At 44.6% G+C, this 19,235-nt stretch overlaps 3 protein-coding genes across 3 annotated transcripts in view; all 3 read right to left on the bottom strand.

The window, feature by feature from the left end:
* The window catches only part of LOC132455191 (NACHT, LRR and PYD domains-containing protein 3-like), a 381,632-nt gene that overhangs the window by 133,897 nt on the left and 228,500 nt on the right, over nucleotides 1–19,235 (bottom strand). The gene's annotated exons all lie outside the window — the stretch shown is intronic.
* LOC132455216 (E3 ubiquitin-protein ligase TRIM39-like) overlaps nucleotides 1–19,235 on the bottom strand; it is a 50,586-nt gene that overhangs the window by 20,822 nt on the left and 10,529 nt on the right. The gene's annotated exons all lie outside the window — the stretch shown is intronic.
* LOC132455257 (zinc finger protein 664-like) lies at nucleotides 4,392–6,478 on the bottom strand. The gene is made up of 2 exons (XM_060049087.1): nucleotides 5,859–6,478; nucleotides 4,392–5,599 (listed from the first exon to the last, which is right to left on the bottom strand). The coding sequence occupies exons 1-2, from the start codon at nucleotides 6,013–6,015 to the stop codon at nucleotides 4,533–4,535; spliced, it is 1,224 nt and encodes a 407-aa protein (XP_059905070.1). The 5' UTR covers nucleotides 6,016–6,478; the 3' UTR covers nucleotides 4,392–4,532.

Below are 19,235 nucleotides of genomic sequence, written 5' to 3'. Positions count from 1 at the left end.
TATCCCCGTAGCGTCCTGCTCCTTTTTAGGGGCACCATCTGTTCTGAACCCAGACACCCAGGCCCCGTGTGTTTCTCCACTATTAGACACACAGACCTCATAATAATCATGGTTTACCATAGAATATACTCCTTAATTTCTACCACAGTAGCAAATAAAATATATATATACAACGGTCCCAAACTGCATTTGAAATTGACCTTGAGACTCCGGTAAAACGCTATAGGACATTGATCATGATATGCCTCAATATCAGAACAACAACCATGGGTCAAATAGCAATGGCTAGTGGAAAGAATGTGAAATCAGTGTAAGCTTGTCCAGGCCCTGCAAGTCAGGATGTAGGCTATGAATCAGAATACATTTTTAGCTAGTGGGCATCCCAGAAACCAATTCTATATTTTCTTTGGGAGGACCCGCGTCCATTACTGCACCCCACCCACGAATTGGATCACCAGCCGCCGCTGCAAACAGGGAGTGAAGGGGGACCAATGCTAGGAATCTTCTGACTTTGTCCCGTTAGAATAATGCTGCAATCTAGAGGGAGGACCGGCCTAAACTGAGCATCACTGAGATCTAGACATTTAACCAGGGACCTTTTAAAATGGATCATCTTCAACCATTATCGCCTATTATGATACAATCCATCCAAGGTAGTTAGCATTAAGCGCACGGAATGGAAAGGTCAGTGGAATGAACACAATCATGTATAATGTGGGGTTCAATCGCAGTCTATTTCACAAGTGAACTTTGCAGGCTTTTTCTAATAACAAAGATAACGGTAATGACAATGTTGTGGCAATATCAAGCTCAACTTTAATATACAAATTATATGAACCCTCAACTCAATTTCAATGCATTCTCCATGGTCCTAGAGATACCTCCCGTCCTCTCTAATTGAAAGGTGTTTAGATAGTTTGCATTTGCAACTGTGGGCACCAAGTTTGATACTGAGGCCAATCCACAGACTTCTTTGCAATTTAACTTGGTGTATCCTCTGGCCAATCCTAAACTCCACGAAGGCCCCTCCCCCTGACCTTTGTTTCCTTTGTATTTACCCACGATGTGAACGTTTCCAATAAGATTCATGTACACCCATCGCCTCATTGACTATGCTTGGTAACTTTGCTGCCTGTATCTTCCCCTGATCAAGCTCTACATTAAATCAAATATTTTGCTGTCAAATAAGTTATTCAACACAGACATCGATTATTAATAAAAACAGAAAGCGAATCAAAAGTTGAAAGCGTTTAATCGTGATGAAAAGAAAAACTAAAAGCAGTCATTAAACCAATACCAGACAGAGGTCTCAATCAAAGCGTCCCGTTACCCCGTGCCAAACTGTGCTTGAGCATGTGCAAACGCAAACTGCTTGGGTCGCTGTAGCTGGCGTTGCACTGCAGACACACGCAGGGCTTCTCCCCAGAGTGAGTCTTCAGGTGGATCTTCAGTTGGCTTGTCTGACTGAAGCGCATCGTGCATTGGTCACACTTGTAGGGCTGCTCCCCGGAGTGAGTCCACATGTGGTTCTTCAGGATGTTATTCTGACTGAAGCGCATCGGGCATTGGTCACACTTGTAGGGCTTCTCGCCGGAGTGAGTCCTCATGTGGATATTCAGGTGGTTTGTCCGACTGAAGCGCTTTGTGCATTGGTCACACTTGTAGGGCTTCTCGCCGGAGTGAGTTCTCATGTGGATCTTCAGGTGGGAGCTATATCTGAAGCGCTTTGTGCATTGGTCACACCTGTAGGGCTTCTCGCCGGAGTGAGTCATCATGTGGACGATCATATTGGCATTGTTGGGAATAACCTTTCCACACAAGACACCGGGCCGGCCCTTGCGGCCGCCCTGATGCCCAGTCAGCTCCTCAAGGCGGACGAGCCTCACGCTGCAGTTCAGGCTCTTGGCCACGCTGTGGTCAGCAGACAGCGAGCTCAAGGCCTCCAGTTCTGACGCGACAAAGAGGGTGTCATGGCCGTCCACCGCCAGAGGGCCCTCCCCTTGTCCGTAGACCCTCAGGATGCGCAGCTCCCCGCTGTGACTTGACACGTGGGAGGAGCCAGGGGCGTCCACACGCAGACTCTCCGAGGTGGCGCCACGCTGCGTGCTGCAGTCTGTGATGTCATTGACGTCTTCTTCAGAGAGGAAAACAGAGAGAGAAAGTAATGTTTTTAATTAATCATTTTCACAAAGGTATACAGTATGTACTTTGTACACACTTGTGTGTTGGAAGAATTATATTTGGACATTCTTTCCAACTTCTATTTGTTGATTATGCATTATCCTTGTCGCCCTTTGGATGGTCAAGGGTTAAAGGCTCCTGCTGAGAAGGCAGAATCGAGTACATTCTCAGTTGATCAAGGTTGATTTCTTGCATAGATGCAATGTGTATTACTAACCTAGGGCGGGCAAGCCTCCACCAATATCCTCTTCAACCTTGATTGAAATGGTGAAATGGCTGCTTTCCACATAAAGAAGGAAACACACACAAGACATATTCTTTAATTTTCACAGAATAGCTGTCAATCCCCACTACCGACAGATTAGGCATTTTTACACTGCACTTGGAACGACATGCAATTTCAGTGTCTTCCCTGTGAGGCGCCACGCTGAGTGCTACGGTCTCCAAAGGCATCGCAGTTTTCTGCAGACGGAGAAAAAAGGAAAAAGTAATTGTTTTGATACATTATTTGCATAAAGGGAGGCATTGTGTATCTGTACAAGTTAAAGAAACTCTTTAAATGTACGCAACATTGACACGGAGGGTTTAAAATGTGTACTGCTGACAAAGATTCACAGTTTTGGAGAGGGATGTCTCCTCCAGCACCCTCCTCCCTAGACTCAAAGCTCAAGTGGTTGGCCAGGTTGAGGACACTCAACGAACACCAGCACAAAGTGATCTGATCACAACATGACATGCGAGGCAAGCACAATAATTCTATTTGGACACTAAAATGCAACAACGTGTGATTCCCTCTAACATTCATACATTATGAATTCAGTGATGTTTGAGAATGATAAACCAGCTCATGTGGCATCGGGCATGAAACCCTTCTGGGCTCTTGACTGATTCCATCTATGAAATGCAACTCCCAAGTTTGACTCGTGTTTTAGCAGGGCGCTGGTCATGATGCTTTTCCAAAGAGGATCAGGCTTTTTAGCGCAGATAGAATCTAGCATCAGCCTAGAATCTATGCTGCCAAGAATCTACTACATCAAAGAACAAAAATACTCAATGAGGAAAGTACACAGACAGTACCTTCACTTTTAAAATGGGGCTGCAAAGACTTTAAGAATAGCTGTGTGCCTACAAATACGCGTTTCCAGGTGCTCTGTCTGGCAGGCAACATCCCTTGAGAGAAGCTGCTGAATGTAAGCACTTGATGAGCTGGCCTGCGTAGAGAGAACAAAGTAAAATCAGTACTAAATTTTTTAAGTTGTATATAGTCCAGCAGCAAGTTGTAAGAAGATATAAGATAGGCATGTTTAGTGAATTACATTGGCCTGATACTTAAAATTAGTTGTATGAAATTATATTACATCATTGATTTGTTTACATATTTTAAAGTTCATCTCATCAACTCAATACCATGTCATCAAGCTCTGCAGAAATCTGCTAACCCTTTGATTTGAATCAGCTGTGAAGGGGAAAACATGCCTATAATATTGCGTTCCAGGTAGTTTTTTGCCCGTAAATAACCAGCTACAACTGGGAGTACAAGAGGGTAGAAGGGTGCGAAAACACGGGTTCCCAGGAACGCACCATATGTATTTAGGATGAGTTTAACAGGTCAATCTCCTCATCAGTAAAACGCTAGAACTACTGCGGTCCAGTGGCCGGTAAAATACAGTTGTATTCGTTTGTTGTATGGTGAGCAGACATTGTTAAACATTGCATTCCCTTGGTATCCAAGCAGTAGAGATCAGTGCCTGTAGCCCCTTTGTTGAATTGTGCCCATTCTCGTATAATGCCCCTTGCTTGCTGAGGTGCACACTCGAGTTACAGTCCGTGTATTTATAGTTATGAATGGGCGGCAATGTATTAGTCCGCTGTCCTTTCTTTAATAGGTCCATGGTATTTACACATATAACTGATGCTATCTACCTTAACATTAGCGACAGTAGCTTGGCTGTTAGCTGTAGCGCTAATGCTAAAGCAACATTATAATGCCAACAAGGTAACCATATACAGTACAGCAACACAATGATATGGTGTTAGTTAACTTACTTTTCGAGGTTTTGTACATCCTAACACTGAGCAACTGCGATGATTCGCTCGTTTGCAAGCCACTCGATTAAGCTCTAAAAATAAATCAAATGTTTTGCAGTCAGAAGTGTCCTAGAACTAAGTCATTCGTCATCTTTTCTCAAAAATAAAAATATGGCGAATCAAAAGTTGGAAAGCGTTTAATCGTGATGAAAAAAAAAGCAGCACCTGGATACAGATGTCAAAGCATCCCTTTAAAGGGGTAGTACGGAATTTTGGACAAAGGGCCTGATTCTCATAATGTTAGAAATAAAACTAGCCTCGCATTAGAAATTAAACTTCTCGCCGGTGTGAGTCTTCATGTGGACGTTCAGGTTGCCATGCTGAGCGAAGCGCTTTGTGCAATGGTCGCAACTGTAGGGCTTTTCCCCCGTGTGAGTCTTCATGTGGCTCCTCAGGGACGAGCTCTGGCCGAAGCGCTTCGTGCATTGGTCACACCCGTGGGGCGTCTCGCCGGTGTGGGTCCTCATGTGGATCTTGAAGTTGGAGCTGTGACTGTAGCGCTTTCCGCATTGGTCACACCTGTAGGGCTTCTCCCCGGAGTGAATCCTCATGTGGATGTTCAGGTTGCATTTGTGACTGTAGCGCATGATGCATTGGTCGCACCCGTAGGGCTTCTCGCCGGTGTGGGTCCTCATGTGGATCTTGAGGTTGGAGCTGTGACTGTAGCACTTTCCGCATTGGTCACACCTGTAGGGCTTCTCCCCGGAGTGAATCCTCATGTGGATGTTAAGGTTGCCTTTGTGACTGTAGCGCTTGATGCATTGGTCGCACCCGTAGGGCTTCTCGCCGGTGTGGGTCCTCATGTGGCTCTTCAGGTGTCCACTTTCAATGAAGCGCTTCTTGCATTGGTCACACCTGTAGGGCTTCTCCCCGGAGTGAATCCTCATGTGGATGTTCAGGTTGCCTTTGTGATTGTAGCGCTTTGTGCATTGGTCACACTTGTAGGGCTTCTCCCCGGAGTGAGTCCTCATGTGGACGATCATATTGGCATTGTTGGGAATAACCTTTCCACACAAGACACCGGGCTGGCCCTTGCAGCCACCCTGATGCCCAGTCAGCTCCTCAAAGCGGACTAGCCGTACGCTGCAGTTCAGGCTCTTGGCCACGCTGTGGTCAGCGGACAGCGAGCTCAAGGCCACCAGTTCTGACGCGGCAAAAAGGGTGTCATGGACGTCCACCGCCAGTGGGCCCTCCCCTTGTCCGTAAACGCTTAGGATGCGCAGCTCCCCGCTGTGACTTGACATGTGGGAGGAGCCAGGGGCGTCCACACGCAGACTCTCCAAGGAAGCGCCGCGCTGCGTGCTGCAGTCTGTGATGTCATTGACGTCTTCTTCAGAGAGGAAAACAGAGAGAGAGAAAGTAATGTTTTTAATTAATCATTTTCACAAAGGTATACAGTATGTACTTTGTACGTACATGGAAGAATTATATTTGGACATTCTTTCCAACTTCTATTTGTTGATTATGCATTAACATTGTCGCCCTTTGGATGGTCAAGGGTTAAAGGCTCCTGCTGAGAAGGCAGAATCGAGTACATTCTCAGTTGATCAAGGTTGTTTTAATGCATAGATGCAATGTGTATTATTAACCTAGGGCGGGGAAGCCTCCACCAATATCCTCTTCAAGCTTGATTGAAATGGTGTCTGGGGTCTGCTGCTTACCACATAAAGAAGGAAACACACACAAGACATATTCTTTCATTTTCACAGAATAGCTGTCAATCCCCACTACCGACAGATTAGGCATTTTTACACTGCACTTGGAACGACCTGCAATTTCAATGTCTTCCCTGTGTATTTATTTTTTTTGATTCAAGACCCCCGCATGCAAGAATGAGTTCACATCTGAGTGTAGGCTAAAACACTATTAACTATTTACAAGTGCAAAAATGCCAACATATTCTTTATTCTGCTAACCACCAGTTCCTCGCTGTGACTGGACATGTGGGAGGAGCCAGGGGCGACCACACCCAGAATCTCTGAGGTGGCGCCACGCTGAGTACTACGGTCTCCAAAGGCATCGCAGTCTTCTGCAGAGGGAGAAAAAAAGGAAAAATTAATTGTTTTGATACATTATTTGCATAAAGCGAGGCATTTTCTATCTGTACAAGTTATAGAAACTCTTTAAATGTACGCAACATTGACACAGAGGGTTTAAAATGTGTACTGCTGACAAAGATTCACAGTTTTGGAGAGGGACGTCTCCTCCAGCACCCTCCTCCCTAGACTCAAAGCTCAAGTTGTTGACCAGGTTAAGGACACTCAACGAACACCAGCGCAAAGTGATCTGAGCACAACATGACATGCGAAGCGCAATAATTATATTTCGACACTAAAAAGCAACAACGTGTCCTTCCCTCTAACCTGATCAGCTAACATTCATGCATTATGAATTCATTGATGTTTGAGAATGATAAACCAGCTCATGTGGCATCTGTCTTGAAACCCTTCTGGGCTCTTGGCTGATTCCATCTTTGAAATGTAACTCCCAAGTTTGACTCGTGTTTTAGCAGGGTGCTGGTCATGATGCTTTTCCAAAGAGGATCAGGCTTTTTAGCGCAGGTAGAATCAAGTACATTCTCAGTTGATCACGGTTGTTTTCTTGCATAATGCAATGTGTATTACTAACCTCCAGCGGGCAAGCCTCCACCAATATCCTCTTCAAGCTTGATTGAAATGGTGTCTGGGGTCTGCTGCTTTCCACATAAAGAAGGAAACAAACACAAGACATATTCGGTCATTTTCACAGAATAGTTGTCAATCCCCACTACCGACAGATTAGGCGTTTTTACACTGCCAAGCTGGTTCGGTCGCGGCTTGGCACGCCCTGCAATTTCAATGTCTTGCCTGCCTATTTTTTTTTTTGGATTCAAGACCCTCGCATGCAAGAATGAGTTCACATCTGAATGTGGGCTAAAAAGCGATTAACTATTTACAAGTGCAAAAATGCCAAAATATTTCTTTATTCTGCTAACCACCAGTTCCTCGCTGTGACTGGACATGTGGGAGGAGGAGCCAGGGGCGACAACACCCAGGCTCTCTGATGTGGCGCCACGCTGAGTGCTACGGTCTCCAAAGGCATCGCAGTCTTCTGCAGAGGGAGAAAAAAAGGAAAAAGTAATTGTTTTGATACATTATTTGCATAAAGGGAGGCATTGTGTATTTGTACACGGGAAAGAAACTATTTAAATGTACGCAACATTGACACAGGGGGTTTAAAATGTGTACGGCAGACACAGATTCAGTTTTGGAGAGGGACGTCCAGCACCCTCCTCCCTTGACTCAAAGCTCAAGTTGTTGGCCAGATTAAGGACACTCAACGAACACCAGCGCAAAATGATCTGATCACAACATGACATGCGAAGCGCAATTCTATTTCGACACTAAAAAGCAACAACGTGTCCTTCCCTCTAAGCTGATCAGCCAACATTCATACATTATGAATTCATTGATGTTTGAGAATGATAAACCAGCTCATGTGGCATCTGTCTTGAAACCCTTCTGGGCTCTTGACTGATTCCATCTTTGAAATGCAACTCCCAAGTTTGACTCGTGTTTTAGCAGGGCACTGGTCATGATGCTTTTGCAAAGAGGACCAGGCTTTTTAGCGCAGTTAGAATCTAGCATCAGCCTAGAATTTATGCTGCCTAGAATCTACCAAATCAAAGAAAAAAAATACTCAATGAGTAATGTACACACCTTCACTTTTAAAATGGGGCTGCATAGACTTTAAGGACAGCTTTGTGCCTACAAATATGCGTTTCCAGGTTTTCTGTCTGGCAGGCAACATCCCTTGAGAGAAGCTGCTGAATGTAAGCACTTGATGAGCTGGCCTGCGTAGAGAGAACAAAGAAAAATCAGTACTACATTTTTTACCTTGTATGTATTCCAGGTGCAAGTTGTAAGAAGATACAAGAGAAGCATGTTGAGTGAATTACATTAGCCTAATACTTAAAATGAGTTCTATGAAATGATATTACATCCTTGATTTGTTTACATATGTTATAGTTCATCTCAACAACCCAATACCATGACATCAAGCTCCGCCGAAATCGGCTAATAACCCTTTGATTTGAATCAGAATAATAGTGCGTTTCAGGTACCCTTTTGGCCCGTTAATAACCAGTTATATCTGGGAGTACAAGAGGGTAGAAGGGGGCGAAAACACGGGTTACCTGGAACGCACATTATGTATTTAGGATGAGTTCAACAGGTCAATCTCCTCATCAGTAAAACGCTAGAGCTACTGCGGTCCAGTGGCCGGTAGAATACAGTTGTATTCGTTTGTTGTAGTATGAGCAGACATTGTTAAACATTGCATTCCCTTGGTATCCAAGCAGTAGAGATAAGTGCCTGTAGCCCCTTTGTTGAATTGTGCCCATTCTCGTGTGATGCCCCATGCTGAAATGCACACTCGACTTACAGTGTGTGTATTTATAGGAATGAATGGGCGGCCATGTATTAGTCCACTGCCCTTTCTCTATAATAGGTCCATGGTATTTATTTACACACATAACTGATACTATCTACCGTAACATTAGCGACAGTAACTTGGCTGTTAGCTGTAGCGCTAATGCTAAAGCAGCATTATAATGCTAACAAGGTAAACATATACAGTAAAGCAACACAATGATATGGCGTTAGTTAACTTACTTTTTCGAGGTTTGTAGCTGAGCCGAGGAGAGTTGGTACTGATCCAGACTTGATTTTCAGACGTTGAGCAAGTCCAGCTCTGTATTAGCCCAAGTTGAGGAAGCAGTCGTCAGTGAAATGTTTGGCGCTGCCTTGTTCTAGCAACGGGACGCCCTTATGTTCCTGACCTCATCTGACTCCCGCGCTGCGTTTGTATCCAGTAGGCGTGGCCTATGACGTAGAGAGTGGCGAAGTCCCGCCTCTTCCGGTAGGGCTCATGGGACCTATGAGATCGAAAAATATGAATGGGTGTCAATGGAGAGAAAATAATTATTTTCTGGTCCCAGTCTTTATATGCCCTGGATTGCACATATGTTGTTTGTGGATTTAAATGATAATTTTTCATGCAAAGAAAACTAAAAATGTTCGTGAAGAAGTTTGATAATTTTGGGTTTTATATGAGGCCGCTTTGTGAACTACAGCTCTTCGCTGCTCTCGACGCATATGATATACGCCACCACACCCGCCCTTGGAACTCGGCACAGAGATGGCGATCTCTCTGCCCCACTTCTCCGCTTTTTCCAAGGGGAGGATAAAAGCATCGAAAGAGGTGAAAACCATTATAAATCGGGGCACGTGCAGAGTTTCAGTTATGCCGATGGGAAGATTGTCGGTCTTCTCCACGCCAGTCGCAGGGAGCGTGACGTCATATACGAGCCGTGTAGTCTTTCTCGTTGTGTTTTCTCTGCAGCCTTTATCTGAACAATTGCACAATAAACGGTCGAACTCTTTGCATGAAAAATTATCCTTTAAATCCACAAATAACATATGTGTAATCCAGGGCATATAAAGACCGGGACCAGAAAATAATTATTTTCTCTCCATTGACACCCATTCATATTTTTCGATCTAATAGGTCCCATGAGCCCTACCGGAAGGGGCGTGACTTCGCCACTCTATATGGCTCCGGCTTCCTCATCCGTCTAAAGATGCTGCCAGAGCATGAACATAATAAAGGATGGACCACGGACTGGCCGCCCATTCATTCCTATACAAACTGCTCAGTGGCGCAGGGTAACATACAGGATCGATTTGCTTCCGCGTTATGGGGCCAAGATACGTGGCCCAGTCGTGATGTGCCGGATGCAGAAATATAGAACGCATGCGTGCCCACTCCCCCACTCCGGTCCAACAACAATATAAAATGATACCGTAATGCACCTGTTCTTTGTCTTTGGATCTTTTGAATAAATGGATCAATACATGATGAATCACAATGATCGCAAGCAGAGGACCGTGAGAGTTATTGAGCAGCAGATGAACCAGTCCAAAAAATCGGACACGTTAACGAAGCACTGAACTAGGCCCTCTCGGATGCCATTTGTTTCACTACTACTCCTTTCAGCTGCACACCCCTCTTCCCCAGCGAGATAACAGCTAATAAAACGCTTGAGGTTGCGTTTTGAAAAGAAAAAACTTAAATTTTTTTAGGACATGGCATGAAGGTAATAATGAGCCTTTGATTGATATCCAGACATTTTTTGCGGAGACACATTCTTGTTCCCCACTTGTATTGGAGTGAACGGAGATATCTACTTCTAGGTCCCATGATTTGAGGGACCCGTCCACAGCCCGCTTAAACAGCTGCAATACCAGGCTTGGCCGCTGAGCACTGGTGGATTGCGGAAGTATGCAGTTTTCTTGGGGGCTTGTGCCCATGGCTTCAGAGCCCGTCTACTCATATTAGACATTCTCTGATGGCTTGTGCCAGAGCCATGAGAGAGAAGAGTTGCGACACACTCTGATCTCGCCGGCAGGGTGGTCACGTGGTTCATGTAAGCCTGTATAGTTAAAAAACAGGCCGCGCTGCCGTGTTCTTCAATGGGACTGCCTGCAGCGATTGCAATATTGAATGGTAAATATAAATTAAAAAACACAAGTACTTTTCTGACCATTGTTGCATATTTGTAAACGTCAGTTTTACATTTGGAGTGGTAGGGTGACGACTGCAAGCTACTTAGATACGTTTTTAAGTTTGAGGTACGCTTCACGTTCGTGTAAGCATGGGTAGCACTAGGCTTTTGACTTTAGTGGCTTAACCTTACTACATCTGTTCTGAAATCAAAGACGATTCAATATGTTCATTTTAGCGCAACTGGACTAAATATAAATATTTTTAAACATCTTTTATTTATTATGTTTATTTTTTTTCCACAATGTCTTGTTTTTTAAACGATTTATGATGACTACATGCTCTGTAAGGTGACCTTGGGTGTCTTGAAAGGCGCCTCTAAATTAAATGTATTATTATTATTATTACATTTTCTTGATTTTGCTTGTAATTCCGATTCACGTACCCGTGGTCAGAGAGCGATGGAGAAAGCAGAATAGCAACAGTCCATTTAGCATTTAGTTTCCAGGCAACTTCTTCTGATAAGGCAGGAGCTGACCACACAACCATGCTACTTTTAAGACTAAGCCGAACACAAAGTATCACATATAAGTAACAAATGAAAGATTTTTTTTATTAAACAATGGGTCAGACAAGTAAAATGGACCACTGGTTATGAAACCCTGCAGCAAATGCAGATTCCACTGCCTAACATCTGCACGCTGCAAAGGAAAAGGCGATGGTAAAGCTGGACCCAGTGTTTGAGATGCCAGATATATCAGGCTGAGGCTTGTGGAACCAAAAACAAGTGGGAACAAGGACTAAGAACAACAAAGCAAACATACAGTAAGTGAACAAGAACAGCAAAGTAGAGCCAGGGGGTATCAATAAATAATGTTATGTGTGGAACAAGAACAACAAATGTGTAAACAGGTGTGCGTGTATGTCTAACTTGTTAAACAAGAACAAAGTGAAGGAACAGGGAGGAATATTATAAGTTATTAATAAACAAAGAAAATACTCCACAAACATCAGGCTGAGGTTAAGGATAGTAAAGTGCATCAGGTCGAAAGGAAGGACAACAATCGCAGCAGTCGCCGCCGCCGCCACCACCAGCAGCCGTCGCCAGCACAAGCCGCCACCACTAGCAGCAGAAGGCGACACCACCGTCCTTCGCCACCACGTCAAGCGTGGTGGCGCTTAGAGTGGCACGTCAAGCGTCTTAGAGTACCATATTAAGCGCTATGTAAATTTCATTTATTATTATTATTATCATTACCACCAGCCAGCTCAAGCAGCCATCGCCTCAAGCAGCAGCGACCTGCAGCAGCAGTGTTATCCGGCACCAGCTCAAGCCACCAGCAGCAGCCACCAGCAGCAGCATTCACCTTCAGCAGCATCCACCATCAGCCGCATACACATAACCGCTATGTCAGTGACACAATTAGGCCTAGGCATCTTTTATTCTACAAATTCATACTATAGCTGTGAGAATTGTTCAGATAAACCCCCTCCATAGTCGCCCTGGAGTCACAGGGCGACCGTCTCCTGCAAGAATCAGGGAAACCTATTATAGGACATTCTGTCCAGAAATTAAACATTCAGAAGAGTACATGACACTTTGCTTTGATAGTTATATACCTCTGATTGGAGATTGATTGTCGGCAGCTCCTCCAAACTAATGTTTGTACCTTCAACTAAAAATGACAATTAAATTACACTCAATCATTTCACAACAATTTGATTACCAAGACAATTATTGATGTCCATTGCCAATACATGAATACATACTCATTACAAAGGCCTTTGATGTCGAGGCAGTGGGGTCAGAGGACACCCCCCCCCCTTCCACTCCTACCATCATCGGCCGACCTTCGTTATTGGCGAGAGCCAGCTCCTCCTAGTGGTGCAGGGCGGTGGAGCGGTCCTCCTCCAAGTCGTATTATTGGTTTTCTTTTTATTTGCTGCAGGTAATCAACATGTGACTAAAGGTTGGAGCCTAGGCCATTGAAAATCATAGATTCACCTGAAATTATTCAAATGGATGCTTACAACTTACCACATTGAATATTATTTTAATATTTATTTTTGACTTGGCCCCATGTTCGTAGGAGCGTGCTGGCACCACATCTATGGGGGTAAAAGGCATGATGATACATGATATTTTTAGACAATATGCAGAATCTTTTCACTTACGAATGAACACGGACGGCTATTTTTTGCCAGCACGCTACCCTAGCCATATTATGGGCAACCGTGTTCCCCTTGGCTGTGATTTGGACCTTGAATTCCTCGTAGGAATTCATAATAATACGTGCATTGAACCTAAAGCGGAAAACCTGGTTCGACTAATTGAAACTAAAGTGAGTGTCGTGGAACCATTTAACTCTGACTGCGAGTTGCGTCTCTGTCGAACCAGGTTTTCCCAAGAAAAGCTGGGTATGTTCAGCGAGGTTCGTGGTATACTCCCCTCACAGGTTTCCTTTGTATTTACCAACGATGTGAACGTTTCCTAATATTTTACTGTTAGAAGAGTCAGAGAAATAAGTTCTTTATCACACAGACATAAATTACTAAAATGAAAACAAAGCGAATCAAAAAGCTGGAAAGTGTTTAATCCTGATAAAAAGAAAAACTAAAAGCAGTAATTTCGACAAATACCGGACAGAGGTCTCAATCAAAGCGCCCCGTTACTCTGTGTAAAAGCACCCCATTGCCCGTGTGCTTGAGCATGTGCACACTCAAATTGCTTGGGTCGCTGTAGCTGGCGTTGCAATGCACTAACAGGCAGGGCTTCTAACCGGAGTGAGTCCTCATGTGCATCTTCAGGGTGCCTTTCTGACTGAAGCGCATCGTGCATTGGTCACACTTGTAGGGCTTCTCGCCGGAGTGAGTCCTCATGTGGATCTTCAGGTTGCCTTTCACATTGAAGCCCTTCGTGCATTGGTCACACTTGTAGGGCTTCTCGCCGGTGTGAGTTCTCATGTGGATTTTCAGGTTGCCTTTCCGACTGAAGCTCTTCGTGCATTGGTCACACCCGTACGGCTTCTCGTCTGGTCGGGTCCTCATGTGTACGATCATATTGGCATTGTTGGGAGAAACCTTCCACCAACCATCCACCGCCAGTGGGCCCTCCCCTTGTCCGTAAACGCTCAGGATTCGCAGCTCCCCGCTGTGACTTGACATGTGGGAGGAGCCAGGGGCGTCCACACCCAGACTCTCTGAGGTGGTGTCGCGCTGCGTGCTGCAGTCTCTGATGTCATTGACGTCTTCTTCAGAGAGGAAACAAAGAGAAAGTAATGGTATTAATTAATTATTTGCACAAAGGGATACAGCATGTACTTTTACACACTGGTGTATTGGAAGAAGTATATTTTGACATTCTTTCTTGCATTTTCCTTGTTCCCCTTGGGGGGGTCAAGGGTCAAAGGCGTCAGCTGAGAAGGCACCGCTACGTCTCCGCCTTTTAAGGATGTGGGGAGGTCATAGAGACACAACCCAGGTCATCTGTGGTTTCCGATCACCTGCTTTACCAATACTGTAGTTATACTGGGAATCAGAGCGGATTCAGCATTCCTGCCATCTGCCATGAAGAAGATGTAAATCATTCTACTATAAAACTGTATAGTAGTCCTTGTGTTTTAGCAGGGTGCAGGTCATGATGCTTTTCAAAAGAGGACCAGCGCAGTTAGAATCGAGTACATTCTCAGTTGGTAGGTCAGTTGGCTTGCATGGATGCAATGTGTATTACTAACCTACAGCAGGCATGCCTCCACCAATATCCTCTTCAACCTTGATTGAAATGGTGTCTGGGGTCTCCGGCTTTCCACATAAAGAAGGAAACACATTTTCATTTCCTTTCATTTGCACAGAATAGTTGTTAATCTCCCCTTACGATAGACTGGGTTCCCCCAACCTGTTCCGACGGCGATTTGAATTCACCCTTCATAAGGGTCAGGAGAAGAGCAATTCTTATCTTTCTGCTTCCGATACGTTTTTAGAGAAGCTGAGACTGTTTTTTGAGACCAAAATTGTATTGCAACAATGACGTAGGAAGGTTCATGAATATTCAAAAACATTCACGCTCATTCATTGAGCGTCGCAAGACGAAATAACATTAAGCAGATAACACTTATTTTACAAATGACATTTATTAGCGTTGCTAACTTTATGATTGCATTGTATTTAATGGCATTTAGCTAGTAAACTGAGTGTATTAACACAAGCTAGCTAAACTATGATACACTTTAAAACACTCAGTTTACTAGCTAAATTCAATACAATACAAATATAAAGTAAAAAAAAGTGTTGTCTGTATTATGTTATTTCTTCTTTGGCAACATGGGTGCGAAGCAACGGACAATCGTGTCGAACGATGACGTAATGTTTCGAACGCGAATTACGTAGGTGGTACAATTTTCACCCCCGGTACAATTTTGGTGCGACAGCGCCAATCACCAAGTTGGCCTCTCCCCCTGGCGCCCTATTGGCTGGATTAACACAATGACGACAGGGAAGCGACGGCAAGCAGCCATTTGCGTACAGAGTCAGTTGAACAAGTTGATCAAGCCTCTTGTGCTGAAGAAAATGACAGCAGCTTCCCTAGACCAACAAGTCTGGAAATAGCCAGGCTACACGTACGACTCATAAAATCATAGAGGTGTGTGCTTTCTAAGGGTGTGTGCTGGAGTTGTAACAAAGGAAGCCTCTCATTTGGATGCTGAATAAGAAGACGACTTCCAACCTGGACACTCAGCTCCTCGTGGCAGACCAGCCGCTCGCCGCGCTCCAGGCTCTTGGCCGCGCTGTGGTCCGCAAACAGCGAGTTCAGGGCCTCCACTTCTGACGGGGTAAAGAGGGTGTCATGGCCGTCCCCCGCTAGTGGGCCCTCCCCTTTTCCGTAGACACTCAGAATCTTCAGTTCCTCGCTGTGACTGGACATGTGGGAGGAGCCAGGGGCGTCCTCACCCAGACTCTTTGAGGTGGCGTTGCGCTGATTGCTACGGTCTCTAAAGGCATCGCAGTCTTGTGCAGAGGGAGAAAAAAAAGGTAAAAAAGTAATTGTTTTGATACATTATTTGCATAAAGGGAGGCATTGTGTATTTTTACACGTGAAAGAAACTTTTTTAAATGTATGCGACATTGACACAGAGGGTTTAAAATGTGAGCTGCGGAAAAGATTCACAGTTTTGGAGAGGGACGTCTCCTCCAGCACCCTCCTCCCTAGACTCAAAGCTCAAGTGGTTTGCCAGGTTAAGGACACTCAACAAACGACAGCGCAAAATGATCTGATCACAACATGAGCTGCGAAGCGCAATTCTATTTCGACACTAAAAAGCAACAACGTGTCCTTCCCTCTAAGCTGATCAGCCAACATTCATACATTATGAATTCAGTGATGTTTGAGAATGATAAACCAGCTCATGTGGCTAGTGGTGCCGAGATGATGCCTCATGAAACGTCAAAGCCTCAAAGCCAGATGAACCACCAAAGTGGTTCGTGCTCGAAGCTTCAAATGAGTACGCTAGGGACATCTAGTGGTGAATGAAATTATGACAACCCAACCCAAAATGTGATTTTTGCTTCGTGTGCCGATACAACATTAAATCATTTGAGAATTGAAGTCATTTCAATGATACATGTGTGTGAGTGTGATATTCATAAAATGGCACAGAGCTCATGCTAGAAAATAAATCATTTGGCAAAAGTGTGTCTTAACAGACGCTTTTATCCAAAGCGACTTACTTCGGTAAATAAATACACACATTGACACACCGACGGCAGAGTGAACCATGCAAGGCGACAGTCAGCTGTCAGGAGCAAAGTGACAGGGTCACAACAACACTGAGCTCGGAGGAGCTGGGGATTGAACTAGCAACCTACTGGTTACAAGTCAACTGCTCTACCTCCTGAGCTAAGCCGACCCACACACGACCCACACTGAGCAACTAGATGAAAATGCTCCCAAACAGGGGAAAACCTTCTCTTTTTGGCAAACTCCATGATGAATAATGAACGTGATGTTTCGATTGATACTACAGAAAATTCAATGCTCAAACTACTACGACTAGTGGTATATTGAATATACCACAAGGTTGTGATCGTATACGGGACATCTTTATAGTCGAAATCTCCCGCCAATACTGAACCCATATTTCGAAGCAGAAGCCCGAGGCGAAGCCTCGAACGTCACACCCTACGTCATTTCGCCAACGTGAATCCTACTCGAAGCGGAGCTTCGCTGGGGGAGGAGCCGAGATACTCGACACACGCCTCGATGCCTCGACGCAAAACGTAACATCACTACATGTGGCATCTGTCTGGAAACCCTTCTGGGCTCTTGGCTGATTCCATCTTTGAAATGCAACTCCCAAGTTTGACTCGTGTTTTAGCAGGGCGCTCTTCATGATGCTTTTGCAAAGAGGACCAGGCTTTTTAGCGCAGTTAGAATCTAGCATCAGCCTAGAATTTATGCTGCCTAGAATCTACCAAATCAAAGAAAAAAAATACTCAATGAGTAATGTACACACCTTCACTTTTAAAATGGGGCTGCATAGACTTTAAGGACAGCTTTGTGCCTACAAATATGCGTTTCCAGGTTTTCTGTCTGGCAGGCAACATCCCTTGAGAGAAGCTGCTGAATGTAAGCACTTGATGAGCTGGCCTGCAGAGAGAACAAAGAAAAATCAGTACTCAATTTTTTACCTTGTATGTATTCCAGGTGCAAGTTGTAGGTGCAAGGTGCAAGATACAAGAGAAGCATGTTTAGTGAATTACATTAGCCTAATACTTAAAATGAGTTCTATGAAATGATATTACATCCTTGATTTGTTTACATATTTTATAGTTCATCTCAACAACCCAATACCATGACATCAAGCTCCGCCGAAATCGGCTAATAACCCTTTGATTTGAATCAGAATAATAGTGCGTTTCAGGTACACTTTTTTGCCCGTTAATAACCAGTTATATCTGGGAGTACAAGAGGGTAGAAGGGGGCGAAAACACGGGTTACCTGGAACGCACCATATGTATTTAGGATGAGTTTAACAGGTCAATCTCCTCATCAGTAAAACGCTAGAACTACTGCGGTCCAGTGGCCGGTAAAATACAGTTGTATTCGTTTGTTGTAGCATGAGCAGACATTGTTAAACATTGCATTCCCTTGGTATCCAAGCAGTAGAGATAAGTGCCTGTAGCCCCTTTGTTGAATTGTGCCCATTCTCGTGTGATGCCCCATGCTTGCTGAGGTGCACACTCGACTTACAGTGTGTGTATCTATAGGAATGAATGGGCGGCCATGTATTAGTCCGCTGTCCTTTCTCTATAATAGGTCCATGGTATTTATTTACACACATAACTGATACTATCTACCGTAACATTAGCGACAGTAACTTAGCTGTAGCGCTAATGCTAAAGCAGCATTATAATACTAACAAGGTAAACATATACAGTAAAGCAACACAATGATATGGCGTTAGTTAACTTACTTCTTCGAGGTTTGTAGCTGAGCCGAGGAGAGTTGGTACTGATCCAGACTTGATTTTCAGACGTTGAGCAAGTCCAGCTCTGTATTGGCCCAAGTTGAGGAAGCAGTCGTCAGTGAAATGTTTGGCGCTGCCGTGTTCTAGCAACGGGACGCCCATATGTTCCTGACCTCATCTGACTCCCGCGCTGCGTTTGTATCCAGTGGGCGTGGCCTATGACGTAATGGCTCCGGCTTCCTCATCCGTCTAAAGATGCTGCCAGAGCATGGACATAATAAAGGATGGACCACGGACTGGAAAATGGCCGCCCATTCATTCCTATACAAACTGCTCAGTGGCGCAGGGTAACCGTAACATACAGGAGCGATTTGCTTCCGCGTTATGGCCAAGACACGTGGCCTAGTCCGTGACGTACCGGATGCAGAAATATAGAACGCATGCGTGCCCATCCCCCCACTCCGGTCCAACAACAATATAAAATGATACCGTAATGCAACTGTTCTTTGTCTTTGGATCTTTTGAATAAATGGATCAATACATGATGAATCACAATGATCGCAAGCAGAGGACCGTGAGAGTTATTGAGCAGCAGATGAACCAGGCCAAAAATCGGACACGTTAACGAAGCACTGAACTAGGCCCTCTCGGATGCCATTTGTTTTACTACGACTCCTTTCAGCTGCACACCCCTCTTCCCCAGCGAGATAACAGCTAATAAAACGCTTGAGGTGGCGTTTTGAAAAGAAAAAACTTATTTTTTTTAGGACATGGCATGAAGGTAATTATGAGCCTTTGATTGATATCCAGAAATTTTTTGCGGAGACACATTCCTGTTCCCCACTTGTATTGGAGTGAACGGAGAAATCTACTTCTGGGTCCCATGATTTGAGGGACCCGTCCACAGCCCGCTTAAACAGCTGCAATACCAGGCTTGGCCGCTGAGCACTGGTGGATTGC

Source organism: Gadus macrocephalus, chromosome 4 (genome assembly GCF_031168955.1).
Source record: "Gadus macrocephalus chromosome 4, ASM3116895v1".
In the NCBI taxonomy this organism is placed as follows: Eukaryota; Metazoa; Chordata; class Actinopteri; order Gadiformes; family Gadidae; genus Gadus; species Gadus macrocephalus.
The sequence above is the reverse complement of the archived record's forward strand: the minus strand, read 5'-3'. Positions and strand labels throughout refer to the sequence as shown.

Bases quoted from the DNA above. Each gene is read 5' to 3' on its own strand.
- LOC132455257 (XM_060049087.1), bottom strand. From the start codon at position 6,015: ATGCCTAATCTGTCGGTAGTGGGGATTGACAGCTATTCTGTGAAAATG. The intron at 5,600-5,858 runs GTTAATAATACA...TCCTCTCTGAAG, and splicing joins TGGAGGCTTCCCCGCCCTAG to AAGACGTCAATGACATCACA.